This window comes from Juglans microcarpa x Juglans regia, chromosome 5D (assembly GCF_004785595.1).
Source record: "Juglans microcarpa x Juglans regia isolate MS1-56 chromosome 5D, Jm3101_v1.0, whole genome shotgun sequence".
Lineage (NCBI taxonomy): Eukaryota > Viridiplantae > Streptophyta > Magnoliopsida > Fagales > Juglandaceae > Juglans > Juglans microcarpa x Juglans regia.
Window position 1 is genome coordinate 5,423,967 of NC_054602.1, and position 23,604 is coordinate 5,447,570.

Consider the following 23,604-nt stretch of genomic DNA (forward strand, 5'->3'; position numbering starts at 1 on the left):
CTCAATAGTACTTTTGTCACGGCTACAAAATACTTCGTTAAGTTCTTTATTAAGGCGATAAGCATCGCCCGTACACCGCCATAGATGCGTTGCCCAGGTGAACGTTGTTCTTTTTGAAAAGAAAAACATTAAACAGTACGGTAAATGGGTTAACTCTAGAGTAGAGGGAATCTATGGTAAATTGGGTAAGGTACACAAACAGAATCTTCTTCTTCCTACACAAATATACATGCTGACAAATGCTAGGACAAAGGATCGCCACCCAAAATGTGCCCATGTTCTAAGCCAATCAATCCACATCATCCTGGCAGATAACACCGTCCACACCAATCTACGATCAGGATTACTTGGGCAAATCTCAGTTATGCTCACTCAACCATGTACTAGTCTCCCACAAATGCACCAAAACCATCGAAGACCACGACGTGGAGAGTAAATATGAAACTTAAGAATCAGTGAGACGCAACCCAGTTGGACCAAACACCCGAAGAAGATGGTTTGTGGAGTTCTTTTGTCGTCGATTTCAGTTATTTATCCATGTACGTCCTCCATACATGGCTCTAAAAGATCCACTAAGATTCAAACTCGTTCTTGTGCAACACGCAGAATTCAGTGCTCAAATTCTGGTCCAGACTTGCCCCTAACAACTGGTAAGTTTATTCTTTTATGTGTTAATTCAAACATCATTTGAAATTTTCACCGACTGGAGCTTTTTAAGATGGAGGTTCCTTAAAAACCGGCTTCTTGAATCCTCCAAAGAGGTAGAATTTAGCTGCCTGTTTGGTTGAAAGAAATTAGTTGGTTTCGCAGATTGAAACTGATTCTGCTAAACTTGCTCGCTATTTGCCCTAATTTAAAGAAAACTGGAAGTTGAATGCGAAAATAATTATATTTTGTAACAACCAAGAAAGTCTAAAACCACATTTGGAATATACTCCAAACAATGTGAGATCTCATTCACATCTGTCAATACGCAATCTGGGTATTACATATTTCCTCTTACTCAATGGTTTGTGACTGGCTATCTTGAACTGTAGCTATTTTTTTATACCTGTTTATCCATAATTTTTGCTTGGCAGATAAGGTATGAAATAGCTTAGGGAAACAGCTTCTTGAAAGCCTATATAGCTTTCTACAGAGAGGATGAAAGAATTGTGGGGAAACAGCTTTCTCGTCTTACCTTCCATTGTTTACTTAAAATTGGGTTTGTGTGCAGTGCTTGTCACTTTACCCTCTGTTATAAATATAAATTAGGAGGTTCAAAGATCTCTGTTCCATAGAGGCCGTTAAACCAGTATTTACCTGTTTCGATACATTAGAACGAATTCAACCCATATGCTAAATATAAATATTATTTTAGTTTTCTTGCATTGGTATGTGAGCATAGATGCCTAGACTTTCTTATTGGTGTCATTTATATAGAGGTATTGAATGACTTCTGGGATACATATTTCAAGATCCCCAGAGTTGTAGAGTTCCAGTTGTATGAATCTAATGATTTGGCTGAGGCCAATTTGGCACAATATTTGCTAATTAAAAATGTCCAATGGGAAATATTTCATCTTATAAGATAATTTCAGCATGGAAAATTATACTCTACCCCATCAAGTTACCAATTCTGTAGCAATATGACCACCGAAAGTTGTCACTTTACCCCCCCCCCCCCCCCCAAAAGTACTACTTCTTTTGAATTTTTTTGTCCCTCCCCCCCCCCCCCCCCCCAAGATCCAAAGTTAAGATCGTGCGATGTCACGTATTTTTCATTTTTATGGTCAAATATTAACAAGGGGAAGATTATGAATAATTCTTCACATTGGGGATGAACTGACAACTGTGGTAATTTGGTGGTCATACTGAAAATAGAGTGGTATATTTTCTGGAATTCAGTCTTGATTTTGATAACACATTATGGCAGAATATCTTCAAAATGATGGTTCTATGACTGGTGGTGCATATGATTTTGAAAGAGCAACAACATCACTTACTGGTCTGTCAATATCGTCATCAAAGAAGGTGACTCTTGTAAGGCATGGCCTTAGCTCTTGGAATGAAGAGAGTAGAGTACAGGTGTGTTTCTTCTCTGTTTTCCAACTTCTGTTAGTTCTGTTTATTGTCTTTTGGGGAGGGGGGATCAATTATCTTGTGTTTTCATAAGTGAAAACTGAAGGTGTACACTGCTTTGCTTCTCAAATCCAATTGTTGTGTTTTTATACTGCCTTAAATAATTGTGCTGGTATGGGGCGCCGTAACTAAATTAGCTCCATGCCTTGTTTGCCTTGGATTTATGTTAGGTAAGATTTTTGAAAGGATTTAAAGTTTTTCATGTATACTAACTTGATTGGTATATCTACATTCCAGGGAAGCTCAAACTTATCTATCCTAACAGAAACTGGAGTGAGGCAAGCAGAGAGGTGCAGGAAAGCCTTGGCAAATATGCACTTTGATCAATGCTTTTCAAGTCCAATATCTCGTGCCAAGGTTTGAAAAATACATATTTAGTGTTTTTTTTATTTTTATAGTGTACATATTTAGTGTGCTGATTTTAACATTTCACAAATTTGATACGTGGGTGTTTAATGCAGTCCACTGCTGAAGTTCTATGGCAGGGGAGGGAAGAACCACTTATTTTCCTTGATTCACTAAAGGAAGCCCATCTATTTTTTCTTGAAGGCATGAAAAATGGTCTGTCTACTTTTTATTCAGATAGTTCTAAAACTTTCCAACTTTACTTGATGCTACTTTACATGATTCGTGGTGGTATCTTTAAATTAGTCAATTTTAATCCTCTCGACTTCTTCATGACTCAGTCAAATATTCAGTTAGCCTGGTTGAATTTTGTAAAAAGGCTCCTCTCTAGCTAGCTTGAAATATGCTTTACTTGTGGACTTGTAATATCTTGATTTATATGTCCTCTTTCGTACTTTATGCCCAAGACTAAATCACATTCAGAATTTGGAGGCAGTGGATGCAAAGGAGAGATATCCAAAGGAGTATACAACATGGAGAGAAGATCCTGCTAATTTCTATGTGAATGGTGTTTACCCTGTGCGAAAACTGTGGGGAACAGCAAGAGAGGCTTGGAGAGAAATATTGTTATCACCTGTAAGCCTTTCCCTTAACACCATTGTTTTATATTCTCATATTGCAATCAATATAATTACCCTGTAAATATCTTCCTCATTGACCAGGGAGAGAGTTTTTTGGTTGTCACTCATAAATCAATTTTGAGGTCTCTGATCTGCACAGCTTTAGGGCTACCCCCAGAGAGGTATGTAATTGTATTAAAATAGATGCTATGACATGGTCTGTTACTTGTGATCCTTGAAAACGAAATTTTGATTGTTCACCAAGTTTCTTGACTATTCTGTAATTTATTTGGATATTCATACAAAAGTGGTGAAGGTTTGACCAATGACATGAGAACTTCATGAATTGTGTTTCATATTCCATTAAAGTTGGTATATTCATTCAACAAAATCCTCTTACTTTATAATAACAATCTAAACAATGATTTTGCTGGTATCGGCCTATTCTGATGGTCATAGGTAAAATCGCCTAGTACATCCAACTCCCCAAGTCCGATGTGACAATGTTAGCTCTTGGTTGTTTTTTTACTTTTTTCCATAGTGGATTGACGTGATGTCTTTTGTGAATTTTAGATGGAGCTGTTGCTCCAACGACACATTCTTTTATCACTTCTTAACTTGTTATCTGAATAAGTCCCCATCAGTAAATAGCCATTTTATCAGAGTCAAAATGCCTGCTAGGACTATTTTAACCTTGTGATTGACCATGAAATATCATTTGGCTAAAAAGGTATCACATTTATGCACTATAATTTCCTTTGGTAGTCCACCCTAACAAAGCTTTGAATGGTTCAGGTTCCGAGCAATAGATGTGTATAATGGTGGAATATCTGTCTTCAACTTCAACAAAAGAGGAGAAGCAATGCTACAATCTCTAAACATGACAGCCCACATGTACAACGATCACGTCTATCTTTACTGAAACCTATAGATGTTGTACATTCATTGATGAGAAAGACGCAGGCCTTCTTCACCGACATATTTGGATAATACTTGGAATGTTAAGTTTATATGGCACATTCCATTTCATGGTTTCGAACATGACTTTGAGGAGACCTTCGACTGGAATGAATTTATCTGCAATTATGTTACACTTGAAGTCGCTGGCCGGCGCCTGTGCATTTGTGTGGTACTTTAATCGGACGACTGGCTTCAGAAAATCTGTTTTCTTTTTCTTCAACCTGCATTTCCTGTTAACCCCTTCTTAAGTTATTATAGGTACTGGTGTATATGGTATAAAGGACTAGGCAGCCGCATGCAAGTCTAGTACTTCAACTGGCTTGTTATTGGTTTACCATGATTCTTTTTCTTCACCATCATCACCTCTGGTGTTCACTGTTGAGGTCTCAAAATTACTTGCATTGGCATCAGAGTAATGGTTTTAAGTCTGCTATTGCGTTTAAGATCAGTGCTCTGTGTTCTAAGAAAAATTCGAGCAAAATGAACTCCAAAGAGATTTTTTTTTTTTTTTTTTCTCCCTTTCGAAAACTACAAGCTAAACGCCTAATTCAAGTCCCAATATGGGGTTCATGACTGATAAACGGATAGTGAGACTATCGAGGGCATACTTCAGTGATTGAGGCTTCATCGACAGACCGCGGCGTTGATTTGCTAGTATACTGATCCGAATCAAGCTCCTTTATCGGCATTTTTTGCTCTGTTCGACAAGGAAAGAAATATGCCGGTTGTTTTGGTGATGGCAGAGTAATAGAGTGAGACAACATGGATCCTATTGTGGGTCTGTCGGCTGGATCGTGCTGTACACAGAGTAAGCCAACATGGAGACATCTCATTGCTTCACTTCTCGAGTAAGAATCTCCCAGTGTTGGATCCAACAGTTCCAAGGGCGTTCCAGCCATCCAATGGTTCCAGGCCTGCACCCATTTATCAAGTAAATGTTACAATGCCACTCTTCTCCCTCCCTCGTTTGCATGCATATATGGTGATGATGAGGGCATTAATTAAACAACGTATGAAAACAAAACCAGAAGATTGATTTTTACTCACATAGTTTAGAAGGTGTCCAGCACCATCTGATTGATAGAAAGAACTGATCTTCTTGCCACTTAAAATCTCCAGAATCAGAACACCAAAACTATACACGTCGGACTTCACAGAGAATTGTCCATATTTAGCATATTCTGGGGACATGTAACCACTGCAAACCAACATCATTGATGCAAACCAGCAGTTGTTAATTTGGTGTGTAAGTGAAATAGATGAACATTCGAAACTTACTATGTGCCAACAATCCTCCTGGTGCTTCCTTGAGTTTGATCGACTCCAAAAATCTGTGCCATGCCAAAATCTGAAATTTTTGGATCCATATTTTCACCTAACAAAATGTTACTAGCTTTGAGATCACGATGTACGACTTTTAGTCGAGAATCTTCGTGTAGATAAAGAAGTCCCCGCGAGATCCCTCCGATAATTCTATAACGTGTTGACCAGTCAAGTTGTCCTTGCCTTTTGGGATCTACGCGTTCATCAAAATTCAGAATTTTGGTTACATGAATAGTACACTAAATAGAAATGATAGTTACAATCATGAATATATAAGCGCCGTACAATCACTTTGAAAAAAGTGAATAAATATGGGATCTATATGAAAAGAAACTAATTTTTTAATAGTAGACCCTACACTTTTTCAAAACGGCTATATAGCGCTTGCTTACTCCACGACTGCATTTAATATTACTCTAAACTAAATTCATATATATATCACCTAATTTAATTAACTAAAAAATGAAAAAGATTAGAACAGAAAGACAATCTAGTGATCATCTCATGTAAACTGCACAACATAGATATTAGACAACATAGATATTAGCTAAGCAAACATGTAACTGAACCCTCCTTGAAAGAAATTAGACAACGTAGGATATTAGACACACACACTTGACACTTGTAAGGTACGGACCATATAGAAAGTAGTCCAGGCTCTTGTTGGGCACAAATTCATAGACGAGTATCTTCTCTTGTCCTTCCAAGCAAAATCCCAAAAGATTTGCAAGGTTTTTGTGATGAAACCGGGCTATTAAGACGATTTCATTTTTAAATTCTCCTGCACCTTGTCTAGAACTTTTCGATAGCCTCTTCACAGCTATTCTTTGTCCATTAGGAAGTGTACCCTGAGATAAACTTGGATTCACAGACACACACAAAAGAAGAAATTAAAAGAAAACTAGTAAAACCTTCACAACCACCTTGTAAACTGCACCAAATCCTCCTTCACCAAGTTTGTTATCATCTGAGAATTTGCCAGTGGCAGCCTCAATTGTAGCAAAATCAAATTGCAAGGACTCTGCAGTTGTAATGTGATTCGCAGCTGCACAACAAAATAATTAATACTATAATTAACTGCAAATTTAACATTAAGAAATAAGAATAATGCATAAAAATAAAATAAAATCAGTTAGTTTTTCTTAATTACCATTTTCTTCCTGCATGGCATTGTACTTTTTTCTTGCTGATCTCCGACTGAGGAAGTAGTACCCCATGAAGAATAGCGCCGCATGAGAGACAAAAATTGGTGTAACAATGACAGTAATTATCAGCGGTGATAATTGAATTTTTCCTGCATAAACACATACAAATATTCTGTTTCATTGACGGATGGATCAGGCGAAGCGTGTCGTTCGTAATGAAAAGAAAGATGCCACTACTTCGAATTGAGCAAAAATTACAAAGAGGGTTTGTTTCGATCTCCTTTTTGTAAATTTTTTAGAACCGATCCAGTAGATAATGATTTTAAAAATTTAAGAATTAATATGGGACAGATTTATTGCCGAGTGCCGAAATCGAAATTTTTGATTTTTCAAATTTTACGAATTATCTATATTAGTAATAATATAATATTTACATATATTAAACTATTAGTCTATTTATATTATAGTATAAGTATATTATTTTATAATAATTAATACATACTAATATAGTATTAAATTTAACTATAGTCTATATAAATTCTAGAATTTTTATATAAGTATATACGATCAAATGTGAAAAAATATATTTAAAAAATAATATATTTATATATTATTATTTATTATGCAAAAAATGTATTTATTATTGATATATATGTCAAAATAAGTTTATATTAATAATAACTTAATATTAATGTTTATATTTAAAATTAAAATTATATGTTATATTAATTTTATATTATAAGATTAAGGGCTTTTTTGAGATGGTTTTAAATGAGTTGAATAAAATATTGTTATAATATTATTTTTTAATATTATTATTATTTTAAAATTTGAAAAAATTGAATTGTTTATTATAGTTTGTATGAGAATTTAAAAAAATTATAATAATAAGATAGACGAGATAAAACCATCTATATATCTAAAGAGAGCCTAAAATTTATATGTTATATCAAATATTATATTAAACATTATAAGATTAATTTATGTTATAAGATCAATAAATTTAAATAATGATATCAGGATTTCAACCGGTACCGTATTGATTTAGGATTAATTTTAATCCTTAAGACTTAAGAGCCAGAACCGTATTGGACCGAACCACCGGTTAGATCCGATATGATCCGATTCAACCAATCCAATTTTCCGGTTTTTTTTTTAAAGCCCATTAACTACAAACCTTTCGGTTTTCTCGCCGGAAGAGAAGATGGAGGAAGAAATGCTGCAGTAGGCGTTGGGGCCCTTTTTTTTACTGCCTGGTAAAACGGGTGCACGTCAAACCTAACATGGCAACTTGGAAACAGAGCTCTGCCCCCTTGCTTTCCACCACAACAACTCTGCAGACTCGCTATGGCTATCTGCAGACACCTATTGCAGTCATGAAGCGAGAGGTCCGGCGTGCATTGGGCAAGAGTGTAAAGCTTTTGTGACCCTGTGAAATTCGCTTCTTTCGTCCCAAACTTCTTGGCCCCCGACCCTACATCTTTGATCACCTCGCTTGCCAACTCCTCCATTGTTGCTCTCACCAGCTCGTCAAATAGGTTTGCCTCCGAAACATTCTGGGTGCTCCACGTGTAAGCGGAAGGTACGGGGTCCATGCTGGAGAAGAAACGCTGGTCTGAGTAGCGTAGCATGCACTCGTCGTACCAGGCCACGGCCACTTTCTCCTCGGGGCAGCGCTCGACTAAGTCTCTGGCTGCGCCAGCAACACAGGCTCGGCAGGAGTCGGCGGGGATATCTCCGTGACAGAGGAAGAGGCCGTAGACCGTTTCATCGGAGGCGGTGGCTTTGTGGAATCCCTCGTTGCGGGAGGCGTTGGATGAGAGGGAAGCGAGGAGTCGATTGAGGTTGAATTGGTAGGTGCTGTTGGTGGTGAAAGTGGTCGTGTTTGGACAATAATGGTGGAGGTAGTTAGACGTTGCAGCAACTTTAGTTCGGGTTTGGCTGAGGAAGATGATCATAAAGGAGAATCCCAAAAGGGTGATGCATAGGTTGGAATCCATTATCAGGACCTACGTACGTACCTCTCCTGCTATTGTGAACGAACATTGTGGGCAAGATCATAAGATTTGGATTTGGATAGATATTTTAGAAGAGATAGATGTTTCGTTGAAAATTAAATAAAATATTATTAAATATAATTTTTTAATATTTTTTTATTTTAAAATTTTAAAAAATTAAATTATTTATTATATTTTTATATGAAAATTTAAAAAAATTATAATAATAAAATGAGATGAGATATTTTGTACATCCAAACCTACTTATTTCTATGTTGATCTTAATTTTTTAAACTTTTAGATATTATCATTTGAATTCTTCTACTCATCATCCCTATACTATATATCATATTTTTTATTTTGTTTTACTCTTATTAAAATAAAGGAATTTCTCTTCTCATATTCATATAATACATATTTAGTAAGTGAAAATAAAAAATAAAAAAAAAATATACGTGTTGTAATTTTTCTTTGTTTTTCGATTTTGTTGCTACCGCTGAAATTTTCTACGGTAGTTGTTAATTGGCTACGGGAAAGCAAGGTTAAACACAATGGCCTTTGTTTGACAATTTCGTACTAGTTTTTGTCATAATCATAACAACTACGCATGCTCATATTATAACACTTTCAGATTCAAAGTTGATAGTGAATGGAAAAGAGAAATGCAATGGAAAGGGTCATTTTCTGGAAAATTTAGCTGACCAAAGAAAAAAAAGTCATGTTAGGCTGTCCTCAACAATGACCGGTGGACGTGCCGATAGCACAAGGAAAAATCTCCTTTGCTTTCTAATTTGACCGCCATTTGATAATTTTTTTTTTTTTTTACTTAATGATTAAAAAAATAATTTTAAATATATTGATGTATTTTTTTAATAATATTTAAATATATTAAAAATGTGAATAAAAAAATTTAAAAAAAAAAGTTACAAAATAACTATCGGTCAAAATGAGCCAAGCACAAACTTGATTTTTTCTTTTTTATTCTTTTTCTTTTTAACATATTTAAATATTTTTAAAAAATAAAAAATATATTAATGTATTAAAAGTAACTGTCTTAATCATTAAGGAAAAATAAATATATAAACAGTTAAAATGAGTAGACATACTAGTATTTTCCTAAAATAAAAAATCCAGCCTAAGAAAACAAGAACATTTTATTATTATTATTAATTACTCCTAATACATTAATAGCAGTGAGGAAAAACAAAGGTAAGGGAGGGAATCACAATTTGTAATTTACATTGAAAATAATTGGTGGCAGTTCTTATATATGGCAGTTGTAACTAGTCCAATATAAAGACCGAACGACCGTACGTAAATTGCTTTGATCTTTCTCCTCAAGGAATCGCAAGCTTCCAAAACCATCATCTTCTTCGCTGCAAGAAGGAAAATGTATAACGAAGGTCTCATTTGACGTGATTTATTTATTTATTTTTTTTTCTGAAATATTCTAATGATAGTGGGTTGTGGCTATTATTACTTAAAGAAAATCGACACAGGATCTTCTCAAGATTAGGCTATTTAATGCAATCAATTCAACGTTTTTGTTCAAAAAATTTAATTAAGTATCAATTAACTCATTTTATAATAAGGTAATATAGATTATATAGATAAATGAAGTAGTTCAGTTCCTACAGACAAATAAATATGAGCTGCACTGTGCCGCTTGCAGCTTACACTAAAAATTATTTTCTTAATTATTAAGTAAAAAAAAAAAAATCAATGAACAATCAAATAGAGCGGTAAGTAGTGGACGACATAGTAATTTTTTTTCAATAAATATTGTATATCTCTCTCCCACTTCAATTCTCAAATTTAAGCAAAAATTCGAATACATATTTTTCTAACTTGGAGGAATCTTTTTATCTCATTGGCCAGAGGGGTTGACAATTTGCATCGGTCGGCATCATATGGCTCTCTATCAAGAAGACGGAAATTTAGAAATTAGTGTGTTTTTTTTAGGAGGTGTATGAGTAATTTTACATATAATCGTGAAGTGCCTAACCGACACATAATAAAAGAGTAGAATTTACTATTAAAAAATTAATTTTTTTTATATAAATTTTATGTTTTATTCACTTTTTTCAAAATAATTACGGAACGATTACACAATTCATAGTTGCAAATATACTTTCTCTAAATTATATAGCTTACGGCAAGAGATCTAGCTAGCACAAACGGGCTTGCTTTGGGGATACACCACCAAAATTTGGAAACAAATGGATAAGTCTATAGAATTCTAAACGTTATTACAGCGAAGGGTTACTGAATCTGCCACATTAAGAACTTCTGGATCCTGCTAGTTTTCGTTGTGGATGAGCTAATAATAAGCTAGTTCTTTCTTTCTTTCTTTTTTCCTTCTTCTTCTTCTTTTGGTTGAGAATTAGGACAGATTTCGTTCCCGCATCAAAGATTCTATCTTTTTCACATCTTCTGGTGTGTCGACACCATGAGCATCATGGTCGACCTTGATCACCTGTGAGAGAATCGGCAAAAAAATATCAACTTTCTGATTCGGGGACAAGTTTCAAAGGCCATTTTCTAGGAGAGATTAACAAGTCACAAGCTAAGAGTTTATAAGTACAAAAGCCAATTGGTTCAGACATTAACTAAAATGGCAAAATAGTAGACGGGGTACAAAGCAGATTTAAAAAAAAAAAACATAAATCTAAGAGGCATCTGCTAATATACTACAGTAAACTCCGTTATTAAACATGTTTTCGCATTTTTAAACAATCAAAACAAGTCGAGCAATATACATTGTCGTTCACAAAGATGTAGAAACTTGTGGATAGTTTAGGTGGCAGTCTTAGATTGCTGCTGATTGCAGACTTCAATTGTAAGTGGCATTCATGCAAGGAACGTAGAGGATGTAAAAATGGGACACGTGCTCAGGAAAGAAATAAGGAAAAAAATGCCTCCTGATTCTCGTTTAATAAATATTTAATAGAAAAAATAGCTTTGCTTAGAAATATAATAAATATGGGTCTTTTTCCGGACTAAAAAGAGCTCCATAGCTTTAAAGCCAGGACTAGAAATTACAAGTCAACCTGGTAGACTGACTAGGCGGGGCTGATAGAATTCACTCTACTTTGAAAGTATGCTTAATTTATGCCAAACCTTAAGATCTTAGAAACGCCAGTGATATCTTTCTCTCTTGCACCACACGTGCGAGCACACATACACACAGAGGAAACTTTAATGCCATATCCAATAAGATACAAATAATGGATAATTGATGAAGGAATACAACAACTCAAACCAAAGATAGACAGTTACCTTCATCTTATATCCATTCTCAAGGACTTTGAGCTGCTCTAAATCTTCTTCTAGTTGCAATGGAGTAGGTGGAAGCTCTGGATATATCTTTAAAAACTGTGCGTCATAGCTCTGGAAAGACAGAAGAAATGCATCAGGATGAAAAACCAAACAGAAAAGTAAAAGTTCACAAGGAAAAGCAATACCTGGATACCAAGATGAAGCAAATATGGGTATTGTGGATTGACATTCCCCGACCTGCGTTTCTTACATGAAGATATGAGTGAAACATTACTAGCCAGCTAGAAGTTCTATTCTGTAGTGCATCCATATAGGAAACACAAGTAAACTTACTTGTTATACGGGATCAGACCCCTTGAAAAATAGATTGCATATCCATGAGCGTCCACCACACATTTCACACGATTTGGATCAGATGCATGTTCAGGTTTCAAGGACGTAACTGCAGTGCTGAACAAAGCATCTGGGGATGCCTGCATTACTTGAACTAAACTGATTAATATATAGAAAAAGGGGGAGGGGGTGAAACAAGTCATTGCTGACCCAGCGGTTCAAAAACTAGAGTCCAAATCAAAAGAGTACTTCGGAGCTGTTGTATATATAACATTTACTAAACAATATATTGGGTGTCAAAGATAAGAGACGGGTTCGGGAGTTAACCATATTCTTGTCTCTATCAATTAAAAAGGGAAAATTATATTTTACCCTCCTAAACTGCCATCCATTTTTTAGTGTACACCCTAATTATAAAAAATCTCAAGTTACATTCTAAGTTAAGAGAAGTTACAATGTACAATCTCATCTAGAAAAAACATGCAGAGGGATACCTGCAGAGCTTTAACAACCCCATCTATTATCTCAGGCTCTAAAAGAGGCTCATCCCCCTGAATGTTAACAACAATGTCAAATTTCTTCCGAAGATATTGAAGTGCCTCGTTGCATCGTTCAGTTCCTGAAAATCAAGCAATCAACTCGAGTTTATGAATCGCCTTGTGTTTTAAAAAGATAAGTTGCAAAAATACTAAGGTAGATCCATTGGTCTTACCATTTTGGCAAGATTCTGATGTCATTATCACATCAGCTCCAAATCCTTGACAGATTTCTGCAATCCTCTCATCATCGGTGGCCACAACTTGTTGCAGAAGAAATCATATATAATAAGTTGGAGGAGAGAGAGAGATCTACAAAGTTTATCTTAAACCAATTTGCCATCTTGTTATATGCTGACAGCATGAATTCCAACATGACTCCTAACATCATAGCTTCCCATGCAACAGGGAGAAGAATCAAAGTGAAATTAAGTTGTCAACCTAATTGGCAAACATTATGGCATTTTGTAACCATAGCCATTTATATGCACAGTATAAGATTACACATGATGCGATCTACACCACTGATAATGTCATCTGGTCTCCAGAATGGAATTGAACGGCGATGATGTAGGAAGAAACAGAACGCAAGACTCAGTGGCCTTAGCTGCATCTATGAGACCCACAAAACCCGCATCTTTCAGCGTAGCATAAATAAAGAATGCAGCACATGCCATGAGATAGACTCTCAAAACTTAACCCCAACAAAATGCCAGGAGATCTTAGAATTTCATAGCGACACTTTATGAGTCCCCCCCTCCCCCCTCTCTCGCTCTCTATAGTGTATCCAAATACAGCAAAATATTGGAATGTTTTTATGATTATAACCTGAAGCACCCTAAATGTCAAAACATACAGTTCTAAATGTCAGTTTCTTTTTGTTTTTGGAAGTAGTAAGTGTTTCCTTTGTATACGTCCTGTCTACTTGGACTTATGCCTATTTCTTTAAATAAAATTATTACTTATCAAAAATAAAAATATAAAAACATCAAAAGGATGTTCTCCCCAGTAACAATATATAGAACCAATCATCTTTAGAACAGCAACAATATTTTGAAAATAAACAAATATATAGCTCAATTACAGGACATACCAAGTTTGTTTAATGTGGTTGCAAGTTTGGCTCTTTCCCATGTTCTCTGCAAGGCAAAAGAAAATAGTTGAAAAAAATCTATAGAACATGGAAAATCATCGCAGGGAAAAATAGTATGTGAAGATTAACAGTTGGAACGAGGAACAGAAGAGCTTTCACATGGATTAAAACAAATATTAGTGTCTTACGAAAAACATGCTACACTTGCACCCCATTCAATTTAAATGCTAGTAAATCAATATGCACAAATACACTGAACAGACTGTTTTCTGAGATCAACCATGTACTATTTACACAAGCACGAAGTCCACATCTGTACGAGAGGATCTTCACGTACTCTCGCTGAACTGTCGGATGCTACACCACTCACTCACTCTTCTTTGAATCAGTTTACGAAGCCAATGCCATCTTACTCAGCAGGTCCGAAAATGCATATACTAGTTTGGTAAGCAAGAATTTGGCTACAAACAATTGATTGCTCCATAAAAAGAACGTATAATAAAGCATGTGCGTGGAAACAACTCCGCCATTTTTAATCTATTAAAGCATGCATCCAGCTACTTTGAATTGGTTATTTAGTTATTATCAATTTTTTTCTAAATTTTCCTCGGTTCTGCTTTTGGGCGGGCTAAGAATAAATTCGATCCATTAAGAAAAAAGAAACTTCTGCAATTCTGAAAATCAAAGTTCAAATGAGATCCGTTGAGCCATAACTAAAAATATACGAAGAAAAAGTGAAATTAGATTAAAAGACTAAAGAAACGGGAGTGTAGGAATGTAAGACCTGAATCATGGGTTTTCCGAGGATTGGGACCAGTGGTTTGCCTTGGAATCTGGAGGAAGCGAAACGAGCCGGGATGATTCCAATCACCTGACTCCGAAATCTCGCGGATCTGCGCGCAGAAATCACTGCGTAAGCTCCAGCCGCGGCCGCAATGGCAGCTCCGGCCAGTAGGCCCTGCACGAGCCATGAACTGGTGGTGCTGTTGGAGCCTGAGGAAGAAGAAGTGGCAGAGGAAGTGGTCGATGTGGGACTCATCGTTTAGTGGTTCAACGCTAGGTTCTCTCGGGAACGGTGGGGAGAAGTGGCGCGTGTTGAAAGTGGGGGTGACAGCGCGTGTTTATAGTTGTGTGATTGGGAAGGAAGCTTCGTAACGGCGGGAAATGAAAGTGCCGTTTTTTCACCTTTCACGTGGCTTCCAAAACGGTACACTTCGTCTTCATCACCCTGAAAAGAAAATGACAACAGTATCTTGTCCGCAGTTGCTGCGAGAAATTTCAGTACCAGCTTGGCTGCTTCGAAGTTTTGAACTTCAAAACTTTCCCTCTCTTTCTCTCATTTTCATGGCAGATTTTCATGGAAGCCAAACAACGAGGAAATCAGCAAATCAACCTTCAACACGGAGAGCCACACTCGCAGTCTCAGGCCTACCAAGCTGTTCTCAGAGCAGGCCCACGTGTCAGACCCCTCCAACAAGCCCACGCCCAGATCGTTGTCTTAGGCAAGCACTGCAACCTAGCCCTTCTCACCAAACTTCTCACGCTGGCTTGCGCCGCGGGTTCAATAACCTACACTCGCCAGCTCTTCCTCACAGTCTCAAACCCTGACTCCTTTCTCTTCAATTCGCTCATCAAAGGCTCCTCCAAGTTTGGATTCCCATACGACGCCGTCTGGTTCTACCGCCGAATGCTCCTTGCGGATATTTCGCCGTCCAATTATACTTTCACGTCCGTGATCAAAGCGTGCGCGGATCTCTCTGCATTGAGACTTGGCAGAAGCATTCATTCTAATGTTTTGGTTCGTGGATACGGCTCAGATTCATATGTTCAGACTGCACTTGTTGCGTTCTATGCGAAGTCCAGTGAATTAAGTATCGCCCGCAGACTGTTTGATAGAATTCCGGAGAAAACGATTGTCACTTGGAATTCCATGATTTCGGGGTACGACCAAAATGGGCTCTCAAGGGAAGCGATTGGCTTGTTTGATCAGATGCGAGAGTTGGGTGTTGAGCCAGACTCCTCAACGTTTGTGAGTGTATTGTCGGCTTGTGCTCAGTTGGGGGCAATTGGTTTGGGATGTAGGGTGCATGATTATGTTGTCAGTAATGGCTTTGATGTCAATGTGGTTCTTGGTACTTCTTTGATTAATATGTATTGTAGATGTGGGAATGTGATCAAAGCGCGAAACGTATTTGATTTGATGAGTGAACGGAATGTAATTGCTTGGACGGCTATGATTTCCGGATATGGAATTCATGGTTATGGTAGAGAAGCAATGGAGCTGTTTGGACAAATGCAAATTCAGGGTCCACGTCCTAACAATATCACTTTTGTTGCTGTATTGTCCGCATGTGCCCATGCAGGGCTCATTCAGGAAGGGCGCCGTGCCTTTGCAGACATGAAGCAAGAGTATGGCTTGGTGCCTGGAGTTGAACATCATGTTTGCATGGTTGATATGCATGGGCGGGCTGGACTTCTCAATGAAGCTTATCAATTTGTCAAAGACTTGAACCCTGGGGAGCTGACTCCAGCTGTTTGGACTGCAATGCTTGGGGCATGCAAGATGCATAAGAAGTTTGATCTCGGAGTGCAAGTTGCTGAGCATCTCTTAGCTGTAGAACCTGAAAATCCGGGTCATTATGTCATGCTTTCAAATATTTATGCATTGGCTGGTAAGATGGATCGAGTAGAATTGGTTAGAAATATGATGATCAGAAGAGGCCTAAAGAAACAAGTTGGCTATAGCACGGTAGAGGTTGACCATAAGACTCACTTGTTCAGCATGGGTGACAAGTCCCACCCCGAGACAGATGAGATATATAGGTATTTAGACGATTTGATGTTGCGGTGTAGAGAAGCAGGATATGTACCGGCATCCGAGTCGGTGATGCACGAGTTGGAAGAAGAGGAGAGGGAGTATGCTCTCAGGTACCATAGTGAGAAGCTTGCGATAGCATTTGGATTGTTGAAGACCAGCGTTGGCATGGTCATCAGGGTTGTTAAAAACCTAAGAATGTGCGAGGACTGTCATTCAGCAATTAAGTATATATCAGCTGTCTGTAACAGAGAAATTATTGTCCGGGATAAGCTTCGCTTCCACCACTTTAATAATGGTTCGTGTTCCTGTCTTGATTACTGGTGATAAGTTCCATTTGCTTGTTGAGGCTTGACAATTTTGCTAACTTGATTATCAATGAGTAAAGGTTCATCAAAGGCAGTTAAGGGATAACTGACCCTCCCTCTCTCTCCCTCCCTCCCTCCCTCCTTGTATGTGTAATTTATAAGTAAGCCCTTGTTTAGATATAAAAATGAGATGATAAATCTGAAATAGTAGTGAAATAATTTGAATTAAGATGTTTTAAGAGATTTTGAGAAATGAGAGATAAAAAGTTGTATAAAAATATTATAAAGTCCAAATATTGTTATAATATAATTTTTTAATATAGTTTTTATTTTGAAATTTGAAAAAATTAAATTATTTTTTGTGTTTTATTTAAAAGTTTAGAAAAGTTGTTATAATTAGGTAATAATTATATGAAAATTTTGAAATTAAAAAGTATTTATATTTAAATGATGTTTAAATGTATTAATAATATGAGATAAGTTGAAAGCATCTATGAAACCAAATAATAAATGATTCGTTGTTGGGAATGGAACACGAACAATATGAGAAAATAGTCTATATATTTATTTCTTTACAATTCAGTACGAATGATGCATCCTTTATATCATACTGACTGTGTATGATTTGATTTATACAAACAATTTAGGCTCGGTTTGGATATAAAATTAATCTCAACTCATTTTATCTAATTATTATAATTTTTTTAAATTTTTATATAAAATATAATAAATAATTTAATTTTTTCAAATCTCAAAATAATAATAATATTAAAAAAATAATATTTTATTAAACTTTTAATTTTTATTTTAATTTATTTTATCTCAACTTAATATTTAAATGGCATCTAAATCGCTTACCCATCAAATCATGTTATGTTAACTGTGGGAAACATGTGTTTTTCACGTTACGTTGTAGAGCAAAGGACTCGGTTGGCTTTAGATGGTATAAAGTGAGTACTCGGCCATTGCCCTATGCGAATTGTTTAATGGCTTCTCTCTGCTTCGCTGGTTGTCATCAAATGTTTTTATTTGCGAGGCTCTCTTTCATTTTGGTCCAGCTGTGTAGACGGGTTGGTTTGACACACATTCCCGTTTCTTTCGGAAATGCTTCGCTGCTGTTGTCTTGGGCCTCTTCCGAGGTGGCCTCAGTGATTCTTTAAACGTTTTAAAATAGAAAATTACTTTAATTATAAATAGATTATATAAAAATAAATCTATAAAATAATATAATTTGATATAATATATCAAATTATATAATTATTTTTAATATAAAATATATCTAACATATCATTCTAGACTATAATAATTTATAAATTTATTTTTATATAATCCGTAATAGTTCTCTTTGAAATAATAAACACGTGGGCTGGCTGGCTGGCAGTACCATCTGTGGTGTTTCCGGCTCCAAGGTTCCCTCGGTTTGATACTTGTGTTTTTCTAAGAAATTAATTTATTATCTATAAATTAAAAAAATAATAATCAATTCATGAAAATTACAATTAGTGACGCTGGGATTAAAAGTAAAAAAGCAAAACTAAATAGTAAAAAATACAGAACTGGTAGGTGGACACTTGTTTTGGTAGAGCCCATGACTTTAGTCTTTACTTGGTAGGTGGACAATTGTTTTGGTAAATCCTATAATAATTTATCTAAACCGTATTCCGACCATTTATTTCCATAAAACAATTTTCTAATTATATATTAAATTAAAGTTAATTTTATAAAATTAACATTTATTTTTAATAAAATTACATACTTGCATTGGTTGATTGTAAAATATATTATAAATAATTATAAAAAAAATTATTATAAGTGAATCATTAATAATGAAGTGGTTATTATTTAAGTAATTAATATATTAAACTATATTAAATGGTCATTAAATTTAAGTAGCTCATTTCTCAGACGAAAACTCTTGGTTATTCAAGTAACATATATTGTTACACATAAATTAGGAATTATTTCTTAATTTATCTAGGAAAGAGACTTCAAAATCAAAAGAACGTGGAGGATAATCTCCTAAGCAATCAATTGAAGGATCCCACCATGATGCAATGAGCATATGGGATTCTCCTTCGCAATTATGAGCATGTGTCTCCTCCACCAAAAACAACAAGAAGTAAAAGACAAAAAGGAACTAAAAATAGATGGCCCCATGTAAATTTCTTCTTAAATTTGGGGCCATACTCTGTTACAGGACAGCTCATATAAGCATATTCTATGCTGCTATTATTTTCACGATCTTATAGGAACGTCAGTGTTGATATATTTAATTATTCAGTAAGATATCATCAACAATTTAATCTTATCTATACATACATATCGAGTAATTTTTCATACAGTCAGTCGTGAAGTGCATAAATTTCGCGTAATTTTTTTGAAAAATAATAGAGTCTACTTTTAAAAAATTAATCTTTTTATATAAGTCTCATATTTTATTTATTTTTTTTAAAATGATTATGCTGTAGTTATATAATTCACAATTATAAATATATTTTCTTGTATTAGAATAATTTCCTCAGTTTTGATCAAACCATTTTTTGTCTGTTCTAAAAAAATCACATTGTACTGTAAAAATGGGTGAAAATTGAATCCTCTAATAACAATGACGATTTATAGATAAAAGGAGCTAGAAGCCATAGCCAATAGCATGTAATTAATCCACTATGATGGCGTGATTGAAGTTAAAACCTACTTTATCAAAAGAAGTAAAAAAAGGTAAAGAAATAGTCGGGATTGGATAGACAAGAGCTGGCTTTGATGGTATACAACAGTGTCGATTTATGAAGAGCTCATACGCCAATGACGTTGGATAAGTCGGATTTCGAGAGATGAGGATGGGGATTTCAAAATGCAACGCCATGGTAGATGAATAGAGTATTGACAATGCGTGACGCTCGACTTCAAAGGTACTGTAGTCTGTTGCTTTAAGTTTGCTTTGACATTCGAGAGAGACACGGCAAAATGCATGCATGAATTTGAGAGAGAGAGAGAGAGAGAGAGAGAGTGGTGTTACTAACTTACTTTACTGAAGTTTGCTTTGAAATCTGTTCGCTCAAGTTGAAAACTTTATCACTTATTAAAAAAAAAAAAAAAAAAAAAAAAAACCATTCATTAGGTTTGAATTTTGATAGGTGAAATAGAAATAGAAAATCGGAGTTTCTCTTATCGTGAAATAGCCATCGTCCCAGTTCTCATAATCACGAAAATTGAAAACAAATTTATAGATATTTATATATATAGAAAAATATTTTAGCTATAAAGTGATTTTATTAAAACAAATTTATAAATTAACATATTTTGATGTGATACATCATATTATAAGTTTTTTTTTTTATGGAAACAAACTCATTTTATTAATGAACTGAAGTTACAATTGTAACTTATCAATACATGAAAAATCTAAACTATAAGCTAATCTATGCATCAGCTATGGGGCTTTCCCACACACAAATTTATTTATGGTGGACATTATCTTAAATTTTCAACAAACTCTCTCCTAACAGAGAAAGCACTCTGTAAAACAGAACTTAAAAATCTCTTCTGTTCTCCCATAAGAGAAGAGTACGAGACACTGTTATAGACACAAAATCCAATAGCCTATTTCTATTTTATTAATAACTAAAATAATAAATAAACTACAAAATAAACACATTAACAACTACAGAACCACAAGCACTGGTATGATCCCGAACATCACGCCCACCGCATCGGCATCTCGAGTCCTGACGGCACGAGCACCCAGCTCACACATGAACAAAACAGCCTCCATTGCGCAGGCAGCACCTACATGCTAGCACTGGCCGTACGATCACCAGCCGTAACATTGCCCATCACTCTTAAACAAATCTTGCCTCAGATTGCTTCTGATCCAAAGGCTTAACACCTCACTCTGGTCAACAAAAAAACAAAAGAATAGAAAAACAAACAACAACAAAAACACTAAAACAAAACAACAAAACAAAACAAAAAATGAATGAACGGTGCACACTGCGTCGTCAGTGGCACGTACAAACACTAGTCACTCTGAGAGGAAAGCTGATGGTCAATCTTAAAAGTTCCGGAATCAGGGATGCCAAAGAAGCTGAGCGTGGCGTTGGCAGATGGCTCTTTGATGGAGCGTGATGGTCACATGTCGACGAGATCTGGAACTTCGTCTCGAGTGTGCGGGCTACGCTCCACTCCGATAGACGTCGAATTTGGTGGTCTTGAAGATCGGCGGTAGGGCATCATCCCAGTGGAGCGCGTGTAGAAGGGCAACGGCTGGAAAGATCCGAACAGCGATCCTCCCTTATTTGGCCTAAAAAAAAACTAAAAAACACTACACAGAAAATAAAATGAACAAGAAGAGAAGGGAGGGGAAAGGAAAAAAGTGGGGGGGGGGGGGGGGGGGGGGGAGGGAGGAGCCGAAGCTCCCACCCCCTATCGTTGGGTCTGGAGTTTGGGAGAATTTAGAAAGAAGGGAGAGAGTTTTTTTCTAGAGAAACATCATATTATAAGTTATTTTTATTATAAAGTATAGATAAAGTATTATGAAATCCTTTTATAATCATAACCCTTCTCACACATATATACATATACATATATATATATATATATTGAAAGAGTTTTAAGAAAAATAAAAAAATATAATAAAGCATAGTAAAATAGAAATACACGAGCTAAAAGTATTGATATCAAAGACAAAATCTCGGTAAATAATAAAAAATTTAACTCATTTCAAATCAATCGTTGATAAGTTTCATTACTTTTTGAATTTTTCATAAAAAAAAATTAAACTCATTTCAACCTAATTCATACATTTCAACTTAAAAAGTTAGACTCATCTTAAGCTAAAAAAGTTAAATTCATCTCAATAGAATCTACAAAATATTATTATTAACAATACAACTCGACTCATCTCAATATCTAACCGTAGTCTTAAAATTCAAACTTGAACAATAAATCCAAAGAAATTTTCTTCTTTCGATTGAGGTGTCGTTTGGGTAGTGAGTTGAGATAAGATAAATTGATATGAAAATTGAAAATTGAAAAAATATTATTATTTATTATTATTATTATTATTATAAGATTTAAAATTTTTGAATTGGTTATTATATTTTATGTAAACATTTAAAAAAATTAATAATGAGATGACAGAATATAAGATGTAAAATTCTAGATAATATGTTTTCAAAGGTCATGTTGTTATCAGGTTGAAAACAGCCCTCAATAAGTTTGTGCCATGTTGTCCATCTATGGACTAATAATGGAGTGCGGCAGACAGTAAAAAAACCATGAAGGATATCAAATCCCTCACCTGCTCACTCATCACTCTGCTCGATCAAATCTATATCGACGCCCTCAAATCCATCGACGTCGCCCCTCTCCTCTCTTCCACCACTCCCATTGATGCCGCCCACCCCACTTATCACAAGAAATGCTAGGTTTGTTCTTGATTGTCTAGGTTCCAAATAATTCTTTGCATATTTTGTAATGCACATTGTCAGATTTGGCATTTTATTTGGGTTGTGAAAAAAAAAATCACATAGCCCATCATTGTTTGTTCCAGATAATGCCTTACATTTTATTTGGGTTGAGAAAAATAAAATCACATGTAGATTCGGCATAGAAAAAAAATTCATAGAATCTACCATTTTGATAGAAAAAAATCAAAACATTTATACGATGACTAGAGGACGATAGAAGGACGGTGGTGACTGCATCGGAATGGGTAGTTGTGCGAGACGTGCTAAAGCAAATGAATGGGCTGAGAGTGCGAGACCCAGGTGGAAGAAATATATGTTGGCGACGGTGGTGCGAAATCCATCGGGGTACGAAGGTGGGAAACACTAAGGTAGGCAACGGACGATCGGCATCGGACTGAGATGGCGGCGGTAGAACTGACTTTGCTCTTGGGCGGTAGTGCAGAGAGACGGAAGTAGAGCAAGTTTTTCTTCATGGAGGTGTATTCTACAAATAAAGTTATTCAGTATGAATCATACTATTAAAATTATTATGTAATTTTCAACATGATATCAGATAAAATGAGGGTTGTTTTTCTTCTAATAACAACCCAACTGTTTAGAAGCGGAACTCAAAATTTTAATAATAAAATGAGATTATATGAAATGAAACAATTTTGTATCCGATGAGGGAATGATTCTTTAATAACAAAGAGTAATGTTACATACAGTCATGAAATATGTAAATATCGTAAAATAGTTTTAAAAAAAAATAGAATTTATTATTAAAAAATTAATTTATTTTTATATAAATTTTATATTTATTATTTTTTTAAAATAATTGAACGATATTTATATAATAATAACTGTAATTATTATTTATCCCTGACAATAGTCAGAGAAACGTTAAAGACCCCTCAAAACGCACAGGCAAACGACACTGGGGATGTGTGAGATGACACCACCAATCTGTTGTTTCCGGCACGTGGCTCAGTTTTAAAAAATGGGACAATCACAAAACTTGAAGACCCCACCTCACAGCGAACTTCTTGTATTAAAATCATGGAAAATGATTCTGACATTTCGCAGGCACCGTTAACGTCTCTATGCATCACTTCACTGCCTGTTTTCAAATTCTGAGGAGCTGGAGCAAAATACCAAATTTAGATTGGTAGGATATTTTAATTTTAAATTGCTCGTATTATTTATATTATTTTAAGATTAAAATTAAATTTATAAGATTTTAATCAAATTATGGTTTGAAAATATTTTATTAGATATACTC

General features: G+C 35.3%; 4 protein-coding genes across 6 annotated transcripts; 2 read left to right on the forward strand and 2 right to left on the reverse strand.

The window, feature by feature from the left end:
- The first annotated feature begins 226 nt into the window (after positions 1-226).
- Positions 227-4,266, forward strand: LOC121266347 (probable 2-carboxy-D-arabinitol-1-phosphatase). Of its 2 annotated transcripts, XM_041170149.1 has the most exons (8): positions 544-650; positions 1,080-1,084; positions 1,916-2,067; positions 2,359-2,478; positions 2,583-2,682; positions 2,963-3,102; positions 3,189-3,268; positions 3,882-4,266. In XM_041170149.1, the coding sequence occupies exons 3-8, from the start codon at positions 1,939-1,941 to the stop codon at positions 4,006-4,008; spliced, it is 696 nt and encodes a 231-aa protein (XP_041026083.1). In that variant the 5' UTR covers positions 544-650; positions 1,080-1,084; positions 1,916-1,938; the 3' UTR covers positions 4,009-4,266. The 2 variants fall into 2 exon arrangements, with proteins under 2 accessions (XP_041026082.1, XP_041026083.1); XM_041170148.1 differs by lacking the exon at positions 1,080-1,084 and having other exon boundaries at positions 227-650.
- Positions 4,267-4,564: 298 nt separating this feature from the next.
- LOC121264795 (cysteine-rich receptor-like protein kinase 10) lies at positions 4,565-8,514 on the reverse strand. The gene is made up of 7 exons (XM_041168095.1): positions 7,692-8,514; positions 6,520-6,663; positions 6,293-6,414; positions 6,007-6,217; positions 5,325-5,562; positions 5,094-5,244; positions 4,565-4,960 (listed from the first exon to the last, which is right to left on the reverse strand). The coding sequence occupies exons 1-7, from the start codon at positions 8,512-8,514 to the stop codon at positions 4,640-4,642; spliced, it is 2,010 nt and encodes a 669-aa protein (XP_041024029.1). The 3' UTR covers positions 4,565-4,639.
- A 2,115-nt stretch (positions 8,515-10,629) lies between these two features.
- LOC121266349 (3-deoxy-manno-octulosonate cytidylyltransferase, mitochondrial-like) lies at positions 10,630-14,791 on the reverse strand. 2 transcript variants are annotated; one of them, XR_005940782.1, is made up of 8 exons: positions 14,537-14,791; positions 13,753-13,798; positions 12,836-12,922; positions 12,618-12,742; positions 12,124-12,263; positions 11,976-12,035; positions 11,791-11,901; positions 10,630-10,987 (listed from the first exon to the last, which is right to left on the reverse strand). XR_005940782.1 is itself a non-coding variant. In XM_041170151.1 (8 exons), the coding sequence occupies exons 1-8, from the start codon at positions 14,789-14,791 to the stop codon at positions 10,895-10,897; spliced, it is 909 nt and encodes a 302-aa protein (XP_041026085.1). In that variant the 3' UTR covers positions 10,630-10,894. The 2 variants fall into 2 exon arrangements, 1 of the variants encoding a protein (XP_041026085.1); XM_041170151.1 differs by having other exon boundaries at positions 11,976-12,027.
- Positions 14,792-15,103: 312 nt separating this feature from the next.
- On the forward strand, positions 15,104-16,980 carry LOC121266348 (pentatricopeptide repeat-containing protein At2g33760). Its single transcript, XM_041170150.1, has one exon. It carries the CDS (start codon positions 15,110-15,112, stop codon positions 16,892-16,894), a length of 1,785 nt encoding a protein of 594 aa, XP_041026084.1. The 5' UTR covers positions 15,104-15,109; the 3' UTR covers positions 16,895-16,980.
- The last annotated feature ends 6,624 nt before the right edge of the window (positions 16,981-23,604 follow it).

Bases quoted from the DNA above. Each gene is read 5' to 3' on its own strand.
- LOC121266349 (XM_041170151.1), bottom strand. From the start codon at position 14,791: ATGAGTCCCACATCGACCACTTCCTCTGCCACTTCTTCTTCCTCAGGC. The intron at 12,923-13,752 runs GTATGTCCTGTA...TTCTGCAACAAG, and splicing joins AACCACATTAAACAAACTTG to TTGTGGCCACCGATGATGAG. The intron at 12,264-12,617 runs GTATCCCTCTGC...CAAGTAATGCAG, and splicing joins GGGTTGTTAAAGCTCTGCAG to GCATCCCCAGATGCTTTGTT.
- LOC121264795 (XM_041168095.1), bottom strand. From the start codon at position 8,514: ATGGATTCCAACCTATGCATCACCCTTTTGGGATTCTCCTTTATGATC. The intron at 6,415-6,519 runs GTAATTAAGAAA...TTTGTTGTGCAG, and splicing joins TGCCATGCAGGAAGAAAATG to CTGCGAATCACATTACAACT. The intron at 6,218-6,292 runs GTGGTTGTGAAG...AGTTTATCTCAG, and splicing joins GATTTGGTGCAGTTTACAAG to GGTACACTTCCTAATGGACA.
- LOC121266348 (XM_041170150.1), top strand. From the start codon at position 15,110: ATGGAAGCCAAACAACGAGGAAATCAGCAAATCAACCTTCAACACGGA.
- LOC121266347 (XM_041170148.1), top strand. From the start codon at position 494: ATGGTTTGTGGAGTTCTTTTGTCGTCGATTTCAGTTATTTATCCATGT. The intron at 651-1,915 runs GTAAGTTTATTC...ACATTATGGCAG, and splicing joins AGACTTGCCCCTAACAACTG to AATATCTTCAAAATGATGGT. The intron at 2,068-2,358 runs GTGTGTTTCTTC...TCTACATTCCAG, and splicing joins ATGAAGAGAGTAGAGTACAG to GGAAGCTCAAACTTATCTAT.